At 48.0% G+C, this 21,670-nt stretch overlaps 1 protein-coding gene across 3 annotated transcripts; it reads left to right on the plus strand.

Moving 5' to 3' along the window:
- The first annotated feature begins 4,743 nt into the window (after positions 1–4,743).
- Tmprss5 (transmembrane serine protease 5) lies at positions 4,744–21,376 on the plus strand. Of its 3 annotated transcripts, none has more exons than XM_005347285.2 (13): positions 4,744–4,882; positions 10,102–10,233; positions 10,536–10,634; positions 11,125–11,247; positions 13,240–13,375; positions 13,555–13,668; positions 15,524–15,567; positions 16,218–16,380; positions 17,864–18,042; positions 19,244–19,342; positions 19,786–19,928; positions 20,218–20,370; positions 20,710–21,376. In XM_005347285.2, exons 2-13 carry the CDS (start codon positions 10,158–10,160, stop codon positions 20,716–20,718), a joined length of 1,338 nt encoding a protein of 445 aa, XP_005347342.1. In that variant the 5' UTR covers positions 4,744–4,882; positions 10,102–10,157; the 3' UTR covers positions 20,719–21,376. The 3 variants fall into 3 exon arrangements, with proteins under 3 accessions (XP_005347342.1, XP_026635383.1, XP_026635384.1); XM_026779582.1 differs by having other exon boundaries at positions 10,131–10,233; XM_026779583.1 differs by lacking the exons at positions 4,744–4,882; positions 10,102–10,233 and having other exon boundaries at positions 10,564–10,634; positions 13,250–13,375.
- The last annotated feature ends 294 nt before the right edge of the window (positions 21,377–21,670 follow it).

The raw sequence follows: 21,670 nt of genomic DNA on the forward strand, positions 1-21,670 counted from the left end.
TCTATATTTTACCAAGAGGCTCGTGACTTGTTACTTCGCATCTTCCTCCTCCGGCAGCTGCTGGCGTCTCCCCAACTCTGCCTTCTTTCTCCCTTTATCTCGCTTGGATTTTCCACTTAGCTAATTCTGCCCTGCCATAGGCCAAAGCAGCTTCTTTATTAACCAATGGTAATAAACCATATTCACAGCATACAGAGGGGCATCCCACATCAAGCTGGTGATTACTATGAGAGTTCATGAGTGTTGACCAGGGCATTGGTCAACAGGTGGGGTTTCTTCCCTCTGAGCCTGGTTGTGGGGTGAACATATGACTTTTTGCAGCATATGCATGGTTTGGCATGGGGAAAGAGTCTGGACAGGAAGTCAAGAGGCCTGAACTTGTGTTCTGTCCACCTTTGGTAGCCTCTATTTATCTCTCTGAAGGGAGAGAGATTAGATCTAGTGCTTGGATTCTACAAACATTATAAGCCTAAGGATTCCATATGAATTAGAATTTGGTATTTCCATTTGGGTGAAAGAGAAGAACATTGTATTATCTCTTAGGATTCTAGGGATCATCGGAAGAAAGTTGAGAAAGGCCCTTTATGTTCTTGAGGGTAGTGACTGAAGGAGGAAAAGAAACACTTATTTCAAGACTTGTGAGTGTTGATTTGCATTTCCCTGATCGCTAGGGAAGTTGAGCATGACCTTAGGTGTCTTTTGGCCATTTGAAGTTCTTCTGTTGAGAATTCTCTGTTCAGCTCAGTGCCCCATTTTATAATTGGGTTGGTTAGCCTTTTACGGTCTAGTTTCTTGAGTTCTTTATATATTTTGGAGATCAGACCTTTGTCAGTTGCGGGGTTGGTGAAGATCTTCTCCCAGAAGTGGGTTGCCTTTTTGTCTTAGTGACAGTGTCCTTTGCTTTACAGAAGCTTCTCAGTCTGCTGGGCTGCCTTGCTCCGGACATGGGGCTCTTGGAGAGGGACAAGAGCCAGTGAGAAGCCCTAACTGATAAACCAACTGGATGGCAGAGAAGTCATTCTTTGTCTTGTTTTTATTTGCAACTTTCTAATCCTAGGGGAAATTGCCTTTGGAGAGTAAATGTGGATTTAATGACCCTCTCTTGCAAGGGAATTTCTACCCACCCCCACTTTTTAAAAAGAAATACTTATTGAATACACACCATGGTAGTTATTAATGATTCTCAGAAGATTGTAGCACTGCAGTTTGGGGGGCTCTCTTCATGGTTGATAGAGCCATGTAATACTGGAGAAACGAATGGTCTATGGCCAGAATGAGTACTGACAACCCCAAACCCTCTAAAACTTACTCTCTATTTATTGTGACAAGGAACATTCCAGATGAAGGCTGCTCTTTTGGCTTTAATTCGTGCATGCGTGCATGTGTGTATGTTCACGTATTGTGCACATATGCATGCTCATATGCACATATGCACATGTGGAGGCCGGGGGTTGACATTGGATGTCTTATTCTCTCTCTCTCCTCACTTTATTTTTTGACACAGGGTCTCTCCCTGAGCCTGAAGCTCACTGCTTCAGCTAGGCTGGCTGAGCAGCAACCCCTTGGGATCCTCTTGTTTCCACCTTTTGAGTGCAGGAATTACAGTCAGGAGCTGCATGGGTGTTGGGAATCCAAACTCGGATGTTCATGCTTGTATAGCAAGTAGTTCATTTACTGAGCCTGCTCCCCAGCCCAGCTTGAAGTCTTAATTGAGGATATGTGGAAAGAATGCTGTAGTTTGGCTCCCTGTGGACTCAAAGCATAAATAAGAAATAAACCTTTATTGTATAAGCCAATAAGGATTCTTGGTTGTTTCCTATTGCAACACAGCCTGCTGTGAAGCACAAACCCCTGTGTTCCAGCCTGTTTTGGATGCTGCAGACACCGTGTCTCACTCCAGCATCCCTCTGGGGCACCATTAGGTCATGCAACAGCCAATGAAATAGGACTCTCTTGTCTATTTATTTGATTCTTCCGGTTCTGGGTACCAAACCTAAGGTCTCATGCATACTAAATAAGCCCTCTTGGCATATATAGCACCACTAAGCTGTAGTTCTCTTTTTCCACTACCCCCCCCCAAAGTCTCTCTCTCTCTCTCTCTCTCTCTCTGTAGCCCTGGCTGTTCTGGAACTCACTCTATAGACCAGGCTGGCCTTGAATTCATCGATCCTCCTGCCTCTGCTACTGTGGCGTTGGAGCAAGGGGGATGGGATTCCAGCCAGTAAAAACACACGATGCTCACCATGTGTTGCATCTTTTGAATAACACTTTCCAGATTTCTATAAGTCCCTGAGTAATTTCTAAGACTTTGGAAGACTTGATTCTAATTCTCTCCCCCTCCCCCCAGTTGTCTTATGCATTTATGGATGAGAGAATTTTTCCTTTCGGTTTCATAGACATCACCAGGGACTATTTGAAATGCCCTTTTTTGATAGTTGCCAATTTTTTTCCCCCCTCAAAATTCAGTTCAAATGTCTCCTTCTTTGAGAAGATCTCTCTGGGTCCTCTGGGTAAAAGAATCAACTATTCCCCCACTCTCCTATGCTTCTATGCCCGTACCATTGTAATTTCACTTTTCACAATTAATAGTTATTTTTATTGGTTCCTGTCCTAGTCTATGAACTTCAAGCCTGTGACTTATTTGACGCTACCCCCCCCCCCCCGCCTCATACCCAGGCTCATTGATGACACACTGTAGGTGGTCAAGTCTGTGGGCTGAAGAGTACTGCTCTAGGAGTCTCCAGTGACTCTAGGGAGTCTCGTCTCTGACCACCAGTTCCCTCCTCGTGTCTATAAATCATGGAGCTCTGTCTCTTCATCTTTGCATGTGGAATCACCGAATGCACGAGGAAAAGAAGTGAAAAGTGGCAGCACAGCCGGCATGGGAGAAGCCCAGCCGTCATAACGGTGGGGTAGGCAAGACTCAAGAGAGCTGGGGGAGCCCCAGACAGGCATCTCACAGTTTTCAGTGATGGGATTTCAGGAAGTGATACTCAAACTGCTTGTCTCTACTCTACCACCCAAACCAGATGTGGTGGCCCACACCTTTGATCTCAGCACTCATGAGTTCAAGACTAGCTTGGTCTACACAAAGAATGGCCATTCATCCAGAACTACATCCCTTAAAAAGCCAAGAAAAAGGGAAACCAGAAGAGCAGCTAGGGCCCTAAGCTGCCCACAAAGCTAGATGGTAGACTGATGGCAGTAAATACAATTAGTGGGGCCTTTCCGACCCCAAGTTAGCAAAGTCTAGAAGGAAAACACAGGTAAGAGCACAGCGAGGGGCTGGAGAGACGGCTCAGCGGTTAAGGGTGCTGGCTGCTCTTGCAGAGGACTCTAGTTCCGTTCCAAGCACCCACACTGTGGGGCTCACATCCACCTGTAACTCCAGCTCCAGAGGCTCTGATGCCCCTTTCTGGCCTTCGATGGCACCTGCCTACATGAAGCATTCACTTACACAGACACATATGAGTACATAAATCTTAAAAAGAAAGATAAACAGTTCATTGTTTCCTACCTCAAATATTCATCCCTAGCTTGCAGACTCACAAACAGCTGTTAACTTGCTGTAAAGTTTAAAGCAAGGGTAATAAAATACAGCTAATTTGCTTTCTTGGCTGGCCCAAGGCAGTGGAACACAGGCCCATAGCACCCTCGGCAGAATGAAGTCTTCACCCTGTTTCAACAAAAGTCTCACGAAGGTTCAGGACTATCAGTTCTTTGTTCTGCTCCTGGTTTGCCAGCGTCAGCCTTTGCTGTAGGGAGTACTGTCTTTTCCCTGAACTCTGGCTTAACTCTCTGAGCTGTGCTTGTGGTCTTCATTTGGTTGGTTGAGGAAGGTGCTCTAGGGTAGTTGTCCTTAACCTTAGGTCATCTCCCCCAAGAACTCTTCCCTATGGTTTTCTGGCCACCATAATGCCATTAGTCTAAGCTAGATGCTAGAGAGAGTTTTATATTCAATAGCTCAACCCTGCAAGGTGAGCACTATGACTCTTCTTTCCCAGGGAGACTGACTGGGGCAAGTGGGAAAACCGTATTCAAGAAAAGTTTGACTCTTAAAGCCTGAACTATAGAACTGGTGCATCCGAGGGACACTTGAGAAGCAGACTGGAAGAGAGGAAACCATGCCAGTTCTTCCTTGCCTGGCACTCCTCTGCTTCTTCAAAGAAACATGGCCCCCAGGTGTGTCCTGGCCCAGCCTGGGATCAGCTACATTACCTTGAGCTTTGAAACAAGATAGCACCAAGGGACCACTCCTGGATCCCAGGGGTGAACAGGGCAGGGAGGTCTCATTTGTTAGCAAACAGGCGAGAGGTGCGCCATGGCTGAGAGCGGGGTGACAGAGATCCCTCATCATCACCTGTCAGCCCCGACATGGTGATAGCCTGAGACTGTTGAAAAGGCCAGCTTCTACCAGAACTCAGAAGCATTTCCACAGATGCTAATATCACTCTGTCTTGTCCAACCCTCTCAGCAAGAAGGGGGGAATTGTGCTAGCATGTATGAGACACATATTTTGGGCACAAGGGACCTGATTGCTAAGCAACAATAGTCCTGCCCCCCCCAATCCATTTTTTTTCTGTTTCCAAGCTTCCAGTTAGCAGATAGGAGGGGCTGGGGCTGCCAGGCCCAACCCAGCCCTTGCCCCGATTCTCTACAACAAGGGACCTATTCATGAGACCTGAGCATAGTTCATTGTCTCCCTGGCGCGTGTCTATGTGTGTAGGGGTGGGAGACAAGGGAAGGGGCCGTGTGTGAACCAGAGAGACTTCATCCTCCAACCACGCTGGCTGGGTTGTTGAATCAATCCTGACATGAGGACAGGAGCCGCGCCTTGCCCAGCTGACCTTACAGCTTTCCATCAACGCAACTGAGTCACAGGGTAAGGCTGTGCCCCACGCTAGCCCTCCATTCTTGCCCACACTCCCCTTCCCAGGACTAGACCAGTAGAAGAGCCTCCTCTGGCAGCTCTGGTAAAGGATTGCATCCTAGCAGGGACTGAGGAGCTAGAGTTTTCTCCAGAGACTGCTTTCTGTTTTCTTCTCTTCCAGTCTCCGCTCTGGGCTGGTGACGCTGTTTACCCTTGGCATGCCAAACAAAGCATTAAATTGCCTCCTCCTTAGAACACCAAAGGGGTGTCTTCCTATGGAAGGCCTGTGTTTTCAGGCTACCGCATGGGTTTGGGCAGGTGCATTTTGAGGTAGGTCGGTGCCTGCGTAAGGTTGTTTGTTCAGAGGCTGGCCTTGGAGCCTAGCTTCTGGGATACTGAGACAAGAGGAAAGGCTGGGTCTGCCTCAGAACCCTTTTTATAATGGACCCTGGCTCTCTGACTGGACAGGGTATCCACTCAAGAGGAACTACATCCTTAGAGAAGAAACACACATGCCTATGGCCACTTCCCTACTTTTGTTTTGGTTTTCCCAAGCCTGCTGTCCTTGGCTCTCATCTCTGGGCACAGATGGAGTATGTGTGTTAGGACACACACTGTGAGCTATGTTTCTCCAGGATAAGTATGGCCCGCCACTGGTGGGAGGCCCGGTCCTACCTTAACTGTGACTGTGTGTGGGGAGATGGGCTGGTATCTCACTCTGTAGGAAGGGTTTGGAGTCTGCCCTGTGTGCTACCTCAACTGTCTTGGGGGCTTACTGGCAGGCTGGGGAAACCTCTTTTGTATGGTTTGGGAGTCTGCACTAGGTAAGGCTGACAGGCTTTCCTTTTATAGATGGAAGGCAAGGAAAACAAGTTTAGTGGGCCACAAAGGCAGGATCTGGGAGATGTTCTGTTAACACAGGAAAATCACACCTAAGATAATGCAGTTTTGGAGTCAGTGGTTCAGGCTTCTGCTATCACTTGGGACAATCCAATGTGTCAAGAGGGAAAGGTGATGTGCAAGTAGGAATCACTACAGTTTGGTGTGTGTGTGTGTGTGTGTGAGTGTGTCTGTGTTCATGTGTGCATTCATGCGTACACATGTGTAGGTCATAGGACAACTCCAATTGTCATTCCTCAGGTGCTACCCATTTTGATTCTTTTTTCTTATCTATCTATCTATATCTATCTATCTATCTATCTATCTATCTATCTATCTATCTATCTATCTATCTATCTATCGTCTATCTATCTATTATCTATCATCTATCTATCTATCGATTGATCTATCGATTGATCTATCTATCGATTGATCTATCTATCTATCATCTATCTATCTATCATCTATCTATCTATCGATCTATCTATCTATCTATCTATCTATCTATCTATCTATCTATCTATCTATCATTTATTTATTTAGTTTCTGAGACAAGGTCTTTTGCTGGCCTGGAATTTATTGATCGACTAGGCTAGCTGGTCATCAAGCCCCAGAGATCTACCTATCTTTGGGGTTAAAATCTTATGCTACCAGGCCCTGGGTTTACATGGGTTTTGGGGATAGAATGTGAACTCTCCTGAGTGCACAGAAGCACTTTGTTGATTGAGCTGTCTTGCTATCTTTCCAGACTTCTTCTTCTTTGTTTTTTATTTAAGCCTTGTGATCCTCCTGTTCCACTTCCTGAGTGTTGAGACTACAAGCATGCACCATCACGCTCAGCTAGAGTCCAATTTCAGGATGTTGGATTGGATTGCAAATTCCTCAAGGAAGAATTTACAGCTTACATGTATTTCTTATTGATATTATTATAACTAACAGGTAGCTCGTGTTTTATAATTTATAAAGCCCATTGAGCCACATTATTTTCCTCTCTTCCTCCCTCCTTTCTCTCCCCTTCCCTCGTTCCCTTCCTTCCTTTCTTCTTTATCCTTTTGTTCTTTTGTGTTTTCTTGGGATAGGCTTTCTCTGTGCAGCCTTGGCTGTCCTGTAATGGGGAACAATTATTGTCAGCCAATGACCTTTAAGAGTTTGGACCCAAAAGGCATAACCTTTTGGGTACCCAGAGAAAACCGTAGGTCCACCCAGGACTTTCTCTCTCTCTCTCTCTCTCTCTCTCTCTCTCTCTCTCTCTCTCTCGTTCCTGCGCTACACAGCTGAGTTGGACTTCTCGTCCCTGTTTCATGAGTTAGCCCCTTATAATAAAGAAAATATAATTGGAATTTTTGGAATTAGCCTGGGATTCTTTGACCCGCGTCCACACCCATGAGCAGCCCTGGAACTCGCTCTATAGACCAGGCTGGCCTTGAACTCAGAGATCCACCTGCCTCTGCCTCCCGAATGCTGGGATTAAAGGCATGGGGCCACCACCACCCAGCTTCCTTCCTTATATTTGTGCACTTTACACTTTATTTATTTAATAATAGTATTGCTATTTTGTGTCAGTCCCTGGAATACATAGACCGGTACAGAAGTGAGAAAGAAGTGAGGTCCATATAGGTCAATGATAAGTTCTCTCTAGTTAAGGGTGCTTGCTGGAGAAACGAAGGGTCAGTAGGAGACAGCTGTGTAGGTGGGAGCAGCAGACACAAAGCCTCTGCAGTGGGAGAGTGCCTGAAGATGCTGAGGAAGACACAGTGTGTTGGAGTGAGCTTTGCCGCAGTGAGGATGGAGAGATGAGGAAGGGTAAGATCATAGAAGCCCAGGAGCTATGGAACGAAAGCTTTATCTCAATGTGGAGGCTGCAAAGATCACTGGGCGCTTTTAAGACTGGACCACCATGCTCATAGCTGCTCTGGCTTGGGAACATGGAGAATAATGGCCAGGCCAGTGTTCCAACTCCTTTCTGTGGGTTGGGCTGTCTCCCACCCTTTATCCATTGCTGAAGGCGTATTTAATTAATCCAGGCCAGTGGGTACAAGAAGACAATTTTAATATAAAAGCACACTCACACACCCGGAGTTCAGCGATCCACCGATCCACCATAAAACCGGAAACAGGAAGGGCTCCAGTCTCGCGTTCCAATTCATTAGTAAAAACATTCGCCCGAGGCTGTCCCGCCCCAAAAGGCGGGGTCTCTCTACATCTCCCCCTTTTGTCTAAATAAGACAGAACTAAACTAACTACAACTATAAACAATAATAACAAATAATAAATGTAACAAATAATATGGAGAACAAAAGTTTTGTCAGACACTCTATCACAAGAAGTCTAAATAATGTAGAGAGTAATTACAATTATATAATCTTCAACTCCGTCAAAGATCTGAGAAGGGAATAAATGTTACTTAACAAATGAGAAATATCCAAAATGTGTCAAAAATGACAGAGACAACTGACTACCTGGGCAATCACCCAAATTCTTGTTCGCAATGTTGAGTCAACCAACTTTGGCTAAGGCCTAACATAACTGACATGCCATTATCAAATGCAAGAAACTTTCTTAGAATTATCCTACCCTGTCTTGGCAAGATAAGACAATCCTGTTTCATATCTTTGTCAGTAGTTGAGGTATGGGCTTTTCTTAACCCAAAGGCCAGTTCTGCCAAAAAGACAAGCTCCCAGTGGAGTGTCTTTGGTGCTCAATGTTCTCTCGGGAGTAGAGTGGCGTTGCCAGGAGTAATTGTGTCTCATAGGCACAGAATTCTAGATTAGATTAAAGGCCATTTTTCTACAGCTCTTTAAAGAGGCTGAAGATTATATTATCTATACTAAATATAATCTCTAGGTAACTAAAAGACATGATTAACCTAAAAATAAACATGACAAACATATAATTCTCAATATCTATCTAACTTGAAGATTAAGAGAATAAACAACTATGCAATATATGAAGACAATGATCTTCATCTGTAAACAATGTCATTACATATCAAATGTAAACAATGATATTACATAAATAGTATCAGAGGTAGAAATGTACATTGTAATATGGTAGATGTATCAATACAATATAAGCATACTCTTTTACAAAATTAGAGGTAGGAATACTCACATTCAATATTCAATATATCAATATACAGGAAATAGTACCAATACAATTTTCTAAAAACAGTAATTCACAAATACCAATCATCCCATCACACCAGTTAATCCCCCCCCTTTTTTTTTTATCATAGTCCTAATTTCATAAAACATCTCCCCATCCCCTCAACCCCAAACCAATCATTTAAAGATGTCCCTAACCCTGAGGGCAAACTCTGTTGGGAGAGGGGACGTCGTTCTCTAAGATTGCTTCAAGCTGACATGGGGGCGACGTTCTTCTTAGGGGCTCCTGTGAAAGCAAATGATGGTAAAATTCCCAAATTAGCCCACATTGCAGCTAGAAGACACGGGGGGAGGGGGAATTTGCTCATTAGGAAGTAGGAATTAGCACTCTCATTTTATGAATGATAAGATTGAAGTTTGGAGTGATGGTCTGAGTTATCCAAGCCCACAGGGTAGGCTGTAGACTTCATTGTGAACTGTTTGGTGATCTTATTTCACCTCGCATCATGGGTCAAGAGCTTCGGGCACACATGTGAGCTGTTCTGCTCTTTGCTCTCTCACCACCCTGTCTTTGCTTCACCAGCATCCTTTGCCTGGACTACACAATGCTTGATAGAAACACATCAGCTCCGACCCTACTCACCCAAGAGGTCACTGCTTTAGAAACGTCCCCTTCTAGGTGTCTTCCTTGATTTTCTTAGTGAGATCACCTCTTAATTCTTGAATGTTGTTGGGTGCTTTAGTCAAATTCTTTTTGGTCATTTGACATGGGCTATGACTTTCCTTAAGGGACAAGGCTGAGAATCCCTTGAGAAATTCCAGGCCATGCTGATTTATCCTGAATTCCCTGTAGCATCTCCTATGCTGTCTTACATACTTGGGCCAAATACTTTTGGGGAACGAATGGTGTGTGTGTGTGTGCCCTTTTTTCCCGAGGTAGAAAGGAATGAAGGTGCCTAGGGTGGGATGTTGACAGATCTCAGGGGGTGCCCTTTCGATCCCCATGGGAGGTAGGAACAGGGCACAGATAACGAAGAACATGGCTTTGGAATGGAGCAAGTCTGGATTCCAGTTTTCCCTTTGCTATTGCAGTCACATGAGAGTGAAGCAGAAAGGGTTAGGGACCCATGGAGAGCAGAAAAGGCCTGGGTGGGATTCTCCAAGGTGAATAGAGACTTCCAGTTAGCCTCAGGAGCAGGACTAAGATTAGAAGCTGGAACTTGGTGAGAGTGGGTCTTCTTTTGGCAGCCCTGGATTTCCAACAACTCTTTCTTCAGAGTCCAACACTGGATGACCCAGGCCCAATGGAGGTTCGGTACACAGAAGAGGGTCCTGGACTTGGGATCTTCAGAACAGAGTTGGGAGACCGGCGGCAACCCAGTAGGTCACATGGGGCCATTTGCGAGGGACAGGATGGGGTCAGCAAAGGATGTTCTTCCTCTATCCCTTATACTCTTTTAGGGTCAATGTGAGGATGACGAACATGTCCTTCTTCATCCCCTACTTGCTCTACTTCCCACTTCAGGACCAAGTGGGAGCTGGGCTTCAGGGCTCAGATCCTTTACCACTTGGAGCCCAAGGGGCAGGGGTGAATTTCTGTTAGAACTTACTAGTGCCTCGCGGTGGAGGAAAGCTTGCAGACAGAAGCAGGAAACTCAGGCAACTCTCTGCTTTCTTCACAGTCTCCCAGTCCCAGCGCTGGTGCTGCCTGCAGCGTGGCTGTGCAGTTCTGGGAGCCCTGGGGCTGCTGGCTGGAGCAGGGGTCGGCTCATGGCTCCTAGGTCAGTGTTGGGCCGTTTTGTCTGGAGAGGGGTGGAGGACAGGATCTGGGGGCAGCATGGAGACAGAGCAGATGCTGAACAGGCACTGTATGTAGATGAGCGAGCTCCTCTCTCATCTGTGCTGTGTAGACAGCAAGACAGAGAAATGGTTACCCATGGAATAGGACGGACTCAGAGAGAACAGTTTGGTCCTACAATCCTGCTACTTGTGTGGATAATCCATGGTTTTAGTCAATTTTCTTTTCCCTAGAAATTGTTACTAGTGAGATAGAGACAGACAGACAAATAGAAGCACAGGATAGTCTGACACAGTCCTGTGCCCCTTACAGATTGATTGGGGTCCGTCTATAGGCAATATGACTGATAGGGACTCTCTAGGAGGTAGGCCTACCTCTACTGCAGTACTGACTTGCTAGACAACTTGAACCCCTCTAGGGGTTTCCCTCCCTACCCCCAGCCTCTCTGTGACTCTCTTTACATTTCCCTCAAGTACTGTATCTATGGCCAGTTGCCTCTCCCCCCATCTCCGGGACCTTGCAGGAGGAGGAGATGAATCTGAGCTGTCCAGGAGTCAGCAGAGAGGAAGAGCTTCTCTCATCGCTTCCCAAAACAGGTGGGCCACCCCTTCAAAGCCACAGGAACCTGCCCTTCCCCTAGCTTCAGGACCGAAATGAAGGACTAGCACTTTGCTACCACCCGTCTGTCTCTTCTCCTGGGATGAGGGTGCTGACCAGGCCCATCTAGCAGCATTGATCTCCGATTTAGGATTTGGAAGCATCCCTGAGGAGGGTTCTGATCTTTAGTTGGGGCGTGGTGAGGAGGTCAGGCCGGTAGAAGAGAAGGAAGCTTGTCATTTAGGGTAGCACGAGGTAGAAGTATTAGGGAAGAGGAGCTGGTATGGGGTGGCAGTGTGTGAACAACAGAGTCACCTGGATATCTGGGGACATCATTCCATATTGTCCTTTGGCTATCCCTACTGTTCCCTGTTCCAGGGAAGAGTTGGGGGTCACACAGTATAACGCTGCCCAAAGGCTGGAGGTTGGAAAAAGTTCTAACTTTTAGTCAGACCAAGGCTGGGTTTTCTTATTTTTTTGCTAGATGCATGGCCTGTGGTTCATTATTTCTTTGAGCTTTCATTTCTTTCTATACACAATGGGAATGAAATAAAAGTATTTACTGTATGAAGTTGGAGTACTTAAGTGTGCAAATATACAAAAGAAGCTACTCTGAGCCTTTGCGTTAGTCAGCTGGCCTGCCATAAGAAACGCTACAGAGCCGGGCGGTGGTGGCGCACGCCTTTAATCCCAGCACTCGGGAGGCAGAGGCAGGCGGAGCTCTGTGAGTTCGAGACCAGCCTGGTCTACAGAGCTAGTTCCAGGACAGGCTCCACTCCAAAGCCACAGAGAAACCCTGTCTCGAAAAAAACCAAAAAAAAAAAAAACACTACAGATGGGGAAAGGGTGCATATTTATTCTCACAGTTTGGATGCTAGAAGTACAGTACTTTGGTTCCTGGTAAGGGCTCTCTTCCTGGCTCCCCATAGTATGCACCACCATGTCTTCTGTTTTCTGAGGGCAGGGGAGGAAAGAATGAAGGAGCTGGAATCTTCTGGGAGGATGCTGAACCTATTGGACCAAAATGCCATGACCTCATTTCATCTTTTTAATTTTTTTTTTTGAGTTAAGAATCTAGCATCTCTAAGCTAGTCTCTAACTCAGTATGTAACCAAAGAGAGCTTGAGCACGGCCTTCTCCTGCTTCCACCTCCGGAGTGTAGGGATTAGCTCCACCATGGCCAGTTTACGCACTGGACAGCAAGCCCAGAGCTATGTGCATACTAGGCAAGCGCTGTACTAACCAAGCTGCAGAGCAAAGCCTCTGTATCACCTTCTTCAAGGCTCTGTCTCCAAACACAGTTACACTGAGGGATTGGAGTTTCTGCCTGGGAAGAGAGAGAGAGAGAGTGTGCATGTGAAAAATTCCACCTGTAACAACATGGACAAAAAGCAGTTGATAATTATTAACTATTATCATCACAATATTTGAATTCAGGAGACTCAACTTAAGTCCTGGATGCATCCCTTATTGATCCTATGATCTTGGGAAAATTGCCTTCACCTCTGTTGAGGATGGTAAACTGCTTTCTGGTAAGGCGGTCGCCACGGAGTGTGACAGAATACCCCTATTTATTTCCTTTATGTGTGCGTGCCCGTGTGTATGGCAGTCGCCATGGAGTGTGACAGAATACCCCTATTTATTTCCTTTATGTGTGCATGCCCATGTATATGCATATATACCATCTCATGAATGCCAGGGTCAGAGGACAACTTATTGGTTCTCTTTCTATCAGGTGGGTCCTGTGGGACTCAGCCCCGGGCTGTCAAGTGCCTTTGCCTGCTGAGTCATTTCACTGGCCTCGGAGCACATTTTAAAACTCGTGATGGAAACATGGAACCAGAAACATGGGCAGAAAGATGGGACGTGGTGTTTTGTACTGACTGGACACCCAGAGGAGCAGGGAAGCTGACCTGGGGTGATCCATGTGTTCAGCTTTTCTTGTCTCATCTCACCCTGGCTGCAGGAGGGTTTTCACACGGTGGTTTCAGTATCTTTCAGAATCATGGGCGAGGATCTCCTGCTTGAAGTACAAATAAGGGCTCGGCCAGACTGGCTCCTGGTCTGCCATGAGGGCTGGAACCCTGCCCTGGGGATGCGCATTTGCCAGAGTCTTGGGCACCTCAGGTAACAGCCAGACTTGCAGGGCTGGCTGGTTGGCTGGCTGGCTGGTGGGGGGACAGGAGTGGGGAGTATGGATCGCAGAAGTCACCATCATGGTCTTGCTTGTCCACAATGCTGGCACGGCTCATGCACGGTCTGGTTCTGACCTCCTGACTCCCTCCTGTTTTCTCTCCTCTGCCAAGGCTCGCTCAGCACAAGGCGGTGAATTTGTCTGACATCAAGCTCACCAGATCCCGGGAGTTCGCTCAGCTGTCTGCTAGACCAGGAGGTCTCCTCCAGGAGGCATGGCAGCCCAGGTAGGGCGCTGTGGATTAGGTGAGCGGTACGCAGTCTAGGCAGGTCTTCCTGCAGGGGAGCCCGATGGTGGGGGCATGGGCAGTGTAATGAGACCAGAGAAGGCCGTTTGCCAGGCTTAACCACAAACCCAGGACACACGCTCTGCCACACAGTATTTATCTCACACAAGAAATGCGAGGCTATGGGCTGGGCATGTAGCTCTTGTCTCACCCCACCCTGGCGTTGAGCGTGCTTGTCGGAGAGTGCTTGCCTAACACACACAAAGCCCTGGGTTCAATCCCTAGTACCATATAAACTGTGTGTTGTTGTTGCTTGAGTTCTAAGCAAGAGTAGAGGCAGGAGGATCAGCAAAGTCAGCCATGACTGTCTACAGAGTCAGTCAGGAGAACTACAGAGTCAGATAGGAGAACTGTCTCAAAACTGAACCAACCAACCAACAAAAAACCCCAAGGTTGTTAGTTACTGGAACAGGGTTTAGAATGGTCCTCCTAGTCTCCCTGTGTTAACTTTACATTGCTGTGGCCAAACACACAAGACAGGCAATGTAGAGGAAGAAAGACCTCCTTGGTCCACAGCTGTGAATGGTTCAGCCAATTGCTGCTTGGCCTCGTGCTAGGACAGAGCATCACGGAGAAGGATATTAGGCTCTACTGCTTGAAATTTCCAGAATTTCTAAAAGTAGTACCACGGGGTGAGTACCAGGTGCTCTGCCCATGAGCTTTTTTCTTGGGGGGGGGCTGTCATTTTGTGTTCAAATCATAATTCACTTTTACAGGTAGGGAAGTTGAGGTGCAGTGGGGTTAAAGAGTGTTATCCGGGGCAGTATGACCAGTAACCAGCCAACACACATTTGGGGCCAAGCTCATAACACCAACCAAGTCAAGGGACCTGTGTGGCTGACCTTTGCTTGGATAATTCTGGTATCTGAGGAAAAAACCAAATAGTGTCCAAAAGAAAGGAACTCAAAATGAACCAAGCCTCTTACCATACCCTAGACAGCACAAGCTGAGAGGTCTTTGCCCAGCCTAGTGTCCTTCAAACTGCCTGAAGCCTTGGGAATGGGGGCAGGCAGAGGTGCCATCCCTGCTCTGAAGCTGTGTTGGCCCTATCCACCTGAACATTCTCCCAAACCCCAGAGCCACTCTTGGGAATGGTGGAGACTGAGTGACCCCAGCTGTCCCTTTCTCTCTGAGATTTTTCCAGGAGGGTGGAAGGGCTACAGGGTTAGGAAAATAGAAACCAAGTAGACCATGGATTGGGCAGCTGAAAGGAGGAGAGAAGGGCAAGACGAGAGTGTTGGGTCAAAGGGAGTTGAGGCTTGCTAGAACAAGAGCGTGGTGGGAGGGGCCTGAGAGTTTGTGAGGGGTGGGAAGAAAATGGTGACAATGGGAACATCTTTTTTTTTTTTTTTTTTTTTTTTTTTTTTTGGTTTTTCGAGACAGGGTTTCTCTGTGGCTTTGGAGCTAGCTCTGTAGACCAGGCTGGTGTCGAACTCACAGAGATCCGCCTGCCTCTGCCTCCCGAGTGCTGGGATTAAAGGCGTGCGCCACCACTGCCCGGCTCAATGGGAACATCTTAAGGTTGGGACTGCAGCATGGTCTGAAGACCTATGGAGGCGGGCGGGCGTGGCAGGGCGTACCTGAAATTCTAGTACTTGGGAAGCTATGGCAAGATCAGTACACAGTCATCCTTGGCTGCAGAGTGAGTTGGGGGTCTAGCCTGGGTCACATGATACACTATCTCAAGAAAACAAAACAAAACTGTGGAGAATCCCCTGACAACTCTCCATACCCTTGGTGTGCATGGCCTTTGGGCGGCACTGCCTAGCTTCTTAGGGACACCCTTGTTTTGCAGCGCTAGCTGTCCTTCTGGCCGAATTGTTTCTCTCAAATGTTCTGGTGAGTCATATCTTGTGTCCAGGAAGTTGGCAGAGGGAGGAGGGGAGTCTTCCAGTTCTCCCGAGTGTGGAAGACCTGTATGGAGGCTTGCTTAGGTTTCTGTGTATGCACCTGTGAGCTGGGTTGGAGGGTCCTTGCCTACCAGCCTGCCTATCTTTCTGCTGGACTCCTTGCAGATACAACCTGCCCAAATAAAGTCCTTTTGAGTCTCTGTCATGTATGCTACCAGCCCCTGTGCTGGGCTAATGGTCACTACTGCCACCCTGCCCCTTCCGTCTGAAGGGCCCGATAGGTGGAATTACTACTGACTGTGGATGTGCAAGCTCTACCAGCAGCTTCAAAAGACTAAGGGTGGGTAGTGGACTAGAGCCAAATGATATACAGCTTACGGGTTTCTTCACCCACGTGCCTATGCATCTGTCCATCTATTTATCAGTCCCTTCTCACACCTGGACACCAGTGGGTGGGCATTAGATCTCCATAGACACTGCAGACCTGGTCTCTGCTCTCAGCAGGTGCAAAGGCTGAAGTAATCAATACACTCATTCCTGTCCCCCTACTTAGAATCTGAAATAACACATGAGGACTGTCTACACAGGCTCTCTGCACTTAGCCCTTTCTCTGTCTAGCCTACCCTTTTCTGTTGGCAGAGTGTGGGGCAAGACCTCTGGCTTCTCGAATAGTTGGCGGTCAGGCGGTGGCTTCTGGGCGCTGGCCATGGCAAGCGAGTGTGATGCTTGGCTCCCGGCACACATGCGGGGCCTCTGTGCTGGCACCCCACTGGGTAGTGACTGCTGCCCACTGCATGTACAGGTAAGTCTTAGGAGTGAATGAGAGGTGAGTCGGTCACCTATTAGTTTGTGTCTTGCTGTGTCCTGGATACCATATCTGTGTCCACAGTCTCCAAGGAGGTGCTTGTTTAGTGCCAAGTTCAGTTCTGCATGAAGAGCAGTAATAATGCAAAGACTGGTTCTTTATATCCCCTCTCCTCCGTGTGTGTATGCATGTTCCCTTGTATGTGTAGATGTGTGTGTATGTGTGAGTGCATGCATGCATGCTCATTTGTGGGCATGGGTGGTGTCAGGAATCTTCTTCAACTACTCTCTCCTCTCTACCTTGAGGCAGCATCTCTCGTTTCTCACTGAACCCAGAGCTAGCACATTTGGCTAGTCTGGCTAGCCACCTTGCTCTGGGGATTTGTCTCCAGCTTCTGTGCTGAGATTTCCAGTGGGCTGCCATGCTCACTCAGCTTTTAAATGGGTTCTGGGGATTTGAACTCAGTCCTCATGCTTCCAAAGTGAACACCTTTCTAACGGAACCATCTCCCCAGTTCCCTTCCATTCCATTTTGCATTGACAACATTTTGTGCTTCTGCACAGTGTCCTTTTCCCATTAGACTGGAAGCCATACTGGGGCAGAGATGATCAGTCTGTTTCACCACTGAGTCCCTTTCTAGGTTTCTTTGTTGCCACATCTTCAGGGCCTAGAGCAGTTCCTTGAATATGATAGGCACGCAATAAAGGTTCTGGGGAGGTGGAAGTGAACCGGTGGTGAATGATTGAGGTTTGGTGGTAGGTATGGCAGACAATCTGATCTCCACTTTACAGTCTAGTGGAGGGATGAGTGTCCCTCAGGATTTCACATAAGTGGAGAGAGAGGACTGAGGGAAGTCGTGGTGTCAAAAAAAGGTCTTTCACACTTGCTATAAAAGTTGGATGGAAATTGTGCAGGAGAGAGTGGTGGCCAATAATCTCTCTCTCTCTCTCTCTCTCTCTCTCTCTCTCTCTCTCCCTTCCTCTCTCTGTGCATGTGTGTGTGTGCACGCATACTTGTGAGTATGTATGAGCTTGTGCATGTACATGTGGAGGCTACAGATCAATGTCAAGTGACTCCCTCAGTTGCTTTCCACTTTATATATTTTAATGTTTATCTTTAATTACGTGTCTGTGTCTGTGTGTGGGTGTGTGGGTAAGCCAGCAAGCTCCAGGGATCTGCCTGTCTCTGCTTCTCTAGTGTTAGATTATAGACATATGGTGCTATGCCTGGCTTATATGAGGGTTGGAGATTTGAACTCAGAACCTCATGCTTGTCTGGGGAAAACACTTTGCTGACTGAACTATCTTTCAGCCCAGTGTCTTGCCAGCTGGCCGGGATAATATTAAGAGGCATGGTGTTTGGGTCCCAGAAACTCACAGGCTTGTGACAGTGGCCACACTAATGGTTTCCTCAAGAGTCCCCTCCACCCACCATCTTCCCTGCCTTTTCCTCCCTGGGTTCAGGAGGTTTCTGTGTGCAGTTTCAGGCTGTCCCGCCTGTCCAGCTGGCGGGTGCATGCAGGCTTGGTCAGCCACAGTGCCGTCCGACAACAGCAAGGAGCAATGGTGGACAAGATCATTCCCCACCCTCTGTACAGCGCCCAGAACCATGACTATGATGTGGCTCTCCTGCAGCTCCGGACTCCGCTCAACTTCTCAGGTGAGACTCTGGCCTTGGAACGAGCAGGCTGGGTGCAGCAGTGACCAAGAAACAGAGCCCAGTGGGAGGAGGGGCAAGCTGATCCCTAAGGCTTCCTGTAGTGTTGCCAATCTTATGTCCTTCAGTTCACTGGGGATCATAGGGTGGGTACCTTCTGAAACTGAATTACAATAACACTTGTAAGGCTCTCTGAGGTCAAATATTCAGGCCCTTTTCATAGTGGGGCTGCATAGAGGGGATTTGCTTTGAGGTTCCAAGCAGAACCTCACTTGTACCTTCTCCTCCAATAGCTGGCTTCACTCTTGTTTCCAGACTGGACCCAGGTTCAGCCATTTTGTGATACATTAGAGAAAAGAGATTTCTTATTTATTTAAATCTTTTTTTCCCTCAATCCTCGTAACAACTGTGATGAAGGAAATATAATAAGACAAGACCATAGACGTTTAGAGAAGGACAAATAGGTCCCAAGCTCAAGTCTTGATTCCAGGACCAGGGTTCCTCCTGCCGCAGTACCTGTCCATCAAGGCCATGCCTGGATTGTGGCTCAGATGCCCCCTTCTCAAAAGCCACATAAGTGCATAGAAACATGCACACATGCATGCACTCACAGTCCTGTGTGCACATATACATGCATTCACACACACAGATCTGTAATTTGAAAACAAACCAGTAATAAAATTCTCGGTTGCCAGAGCCTTCTGTAGAAGTTGCAGAGCCCGGGCCTGCTTCTTCTGGTTAGATGGGAGACTGAGAGCATTATAAGAGGCATGGATTAGCACCAAACGGTGTCTTTCTCCAGATGCAGACAGAGGGAAGTATGTTTATGTTGTGGAATGTCAGTATGCTACATAGAAACATATTAGGTTCCATTCATATTATATGTCACACACTTCCTGAAATAGAGTCCCAAGAAGGATGAGGCACTCTGGAGAAAGTCTTGTTAACAAATGGGTCTTGTTAGAGTTTGGTTTCCAGTGCCAGAAGGCTTCCCATTCTCCCTCTAGGCCCCTAGGTTGGGTAGAGTAGCAAATATGCTGCCCTCTTCTCTGGGGAGCCGAACTTTCACCCCCAAGGTGGGATGTTGCTCAACCTATTTGTCTAGTAATCTTGGTGGTAGAGGCCAGGTCCCAGGCCTCTTGAGAAGGGGATGAGGAGAGAAGCCCAGCCTGAGCCAGGACCTGAACTTTGTACCTCTCCACAGACACTGTGGGCGCTGTGTGCTTGCCGGCCAAGGAGCAGCAGTTTCCAAGAGGGTCACAGTGCTGGGTGTCTGGCTGGGGCCACACCGACCCCAGCCATAGTAAGTGAGCTCCCAGGGCCCTCAGTATAAGATAGGGAGGGAGGTATTCTCTAAGCTGAGCACTTCCCCTTCCCCTGGTCATCTGACAATGGCGCTCTTTTCCTCCCTTAGTAAGTCAGGGTATTCAGTCTCTCCTGCTGGAGTATTCCTATGGAGAATAACCACTGAATGTTTTTCCTAAGTCCAGGCCCTTTCACTCCCCTGCTCTTGGTGCCAGGAGCTCCATGAGCTCAGCATCTGGTATACTGTGTCTTTCTCTTTCTCTCCTCATTCCCAGCTGGGTATCTGGCAGACTCTTGTCCTCTGGCCCAGGTCCATAGCGTTGCCCAAGCTTCCTTCTTTGGGTCTTTGTGTCCTCAGGACCTCTAACTCTTTTCTCTCTTGATGCTCTGCCTTCTTGGCCTAGTTTGGTACCCTGTAGCTTTACTCTGTGTCTCCTACAGCTTATAGCTCAGACACGCTACAGGACACAGTGGTACCTCTGCTCAGTACCCACCTCTGCAACAGCTCATGCGTGTACAGCGGGGCACTCACACACCGCATGCTGTGTGCTGGCTACCTGGACGGAAGGGCAGACGCATGCCAGGTGTGGCCGGTAGTGGAGGGAGGAGCGGGAGACCTGCTGGTGGTGGAAGGTGGGAGCAGGGGACTTGCATCAGCTTGGTCCCTTGGTTAGTGCACATGGGTTGGGGAAGCCAGACTCCTTAGGGAGTCCACACTAAGGGCTTATGGGAAGTGAGACCAGCAGATGACACCAGGAGGAAGGAGCCTCTCTCTCTCTACCAGGAGAGTCCATTCCTTGTGGTGGACTGGTGCTGCTCTACCAGATGGCTCTGAGTATTGTTTCTTAGTGTCTGCTCATTTGGATTCCTCAGGGGGACAGCGGGGGACCCCTTGTGTGTCCCAGTGGTGACGTGTGGCACCTTGTAGGGGTGGTCAGCTGGGGTCGTGGCTGTGCAGAGCCTAATCACCCAGGTGTCTATGCCAAGGTAGCAGAGTTCCTGGACTGGATCCATGACACCGTGCAGGTGAGTGTGGAGAAGGAGAGCGGCCCAAGTTTCCGAAGGACCTGCCCCAGGACACTGGGGACATTCTGAGGGTTGGACATGGGTCTAGGAATGTTGGCCAGAGTGGGAGGAGAAAGAAAGGATACATAACAAAAACCCACTGGGTTTCTAGCGGTTTAAGCACTAGCCGGGAAGGGTAGACTGAGTCTGTGACCTAGATCTGTCTTTTGGGGGTGACCTATGGCAAGTTCCTACCCTTGGTAAGCCCAGGCTTTCTGGTCATAGCCATCCTGGCTGTGTTTTGTTCTGTTTTTCTCAGCCTTGTGACACAGACGCCTATGTCTCTTGGCCCCCTGGCAGGTCCGCTAGCTACAGGAGAAGCAGCTGCCACCTCTGATGCCGAACTGTGGATCTCCTGTGGATCGTCCCAGACTGAGGGCCAGCAGCTGCAGCACTGGCCTCTCTTCTAAGGCTCTGATTTCTCCTTCCTCTTTCTCACCTGAGCTGAGCGCCTCCGCAGCAGGAAGGAGGCTGGGGCTGGAGTGAGAACGATGAGGAAAGGAAGAGACAAGAGGAGACGCGACAGATGAGATTTCTGGAAGCATCGGGGAAACTGGTCCTCTGCTCTCCCTGGACTCCATTGCATCTATCAGGAGGATGCTGGAGGTGCCCTGCTTTCTCCCAGGGGCCTCAGGAGGGCTAAGTCCAACTCTAGAGGATGTCCTATCTCAAGGGCTCCTGGGCAGATGAGGCCAAGGTTGGACCAACTCAAGTAAAGACATAGAAGTCAGGATCCCCACCCTATCCCACCATTCCTGTTCTGAGCTAACGCTAGTAGCTCTGCATGAGGCAGGAATCTATCAGGCAAGGAAGACGGAGTTGGACTAGGATGCCATTTTTCAGATGACAGTTCTGTGAACTGGTTGAAGGAGTTTTGTTATTAAATGGAAATTATATATAATCTTGGTCAAGCCCCCCTCCCCCCTTGTATTAACTACTTTTGTCACTGCTGTGATGAAATACATGACCAAAGGAATTTATTTACTTATTTATTTATTTTGGTTTTTCAAGACAGGGTTTCTTTGTGGTTTTGGAGCCTGTCCTGGAACTAGCTCTTGTAGACCAGGCTGGCCTCGAACTCACAGAGATCCACCTGCCTCTGCTTCCTGAATGCTGGGATTAAAGGCGTGCGACACCACTGCCCGGCCCAAAGGAGTTTATTTTGGCTCAGAGACAAAAGATGCACCGGCCTGGCCCAAAGGAGTTTATTTTGGCTCAAAGACAAAGATGCGGTCCACTGTGCAGAGGAGGGTCCTAGAGT

Source organism: Microtus ochrogaster, chromosome 5 (genome assembly GCF_000317375.1).
Source record: "Microtus ochrogaster isolate Prairie Vole_2 chromosome 5, MicOch1.0, whole genome shotgun sequence".
Taxonomy (NCBI): domain Eukaryota; kingdom Metazoa; phylum Chordata; class Mammalia; order Rodentia; family Cricetidae; genus Microtus; species Microtus ochrogaster.

Excerpts from the sequence above, each read along its gene's own strand:
- Tmprss5 (XM_005347285.2), top strand. The coding sequence starts at position 10,158 with ATGGAGGTTCGGTACACAGAAGAGGGTCCTGGACTTGGGATCTTCAGA. Across the intron at positions 10,234-10,535 it reads GGGAGACCGGCGGCAACCCA|TCTCCCAGTCCCAGCGCTGG; the intron begins GTAGGTCACATG and ends CTTTCTTCACAG. Across the intron at positions 10,635-11,124 it reads GGTCGGCTCATGGCTCCTAG|TACTGTATCTATGGCCAGTT; the intron begins GTCAGTGTTGGG and ends ATTTCCCTCAAG.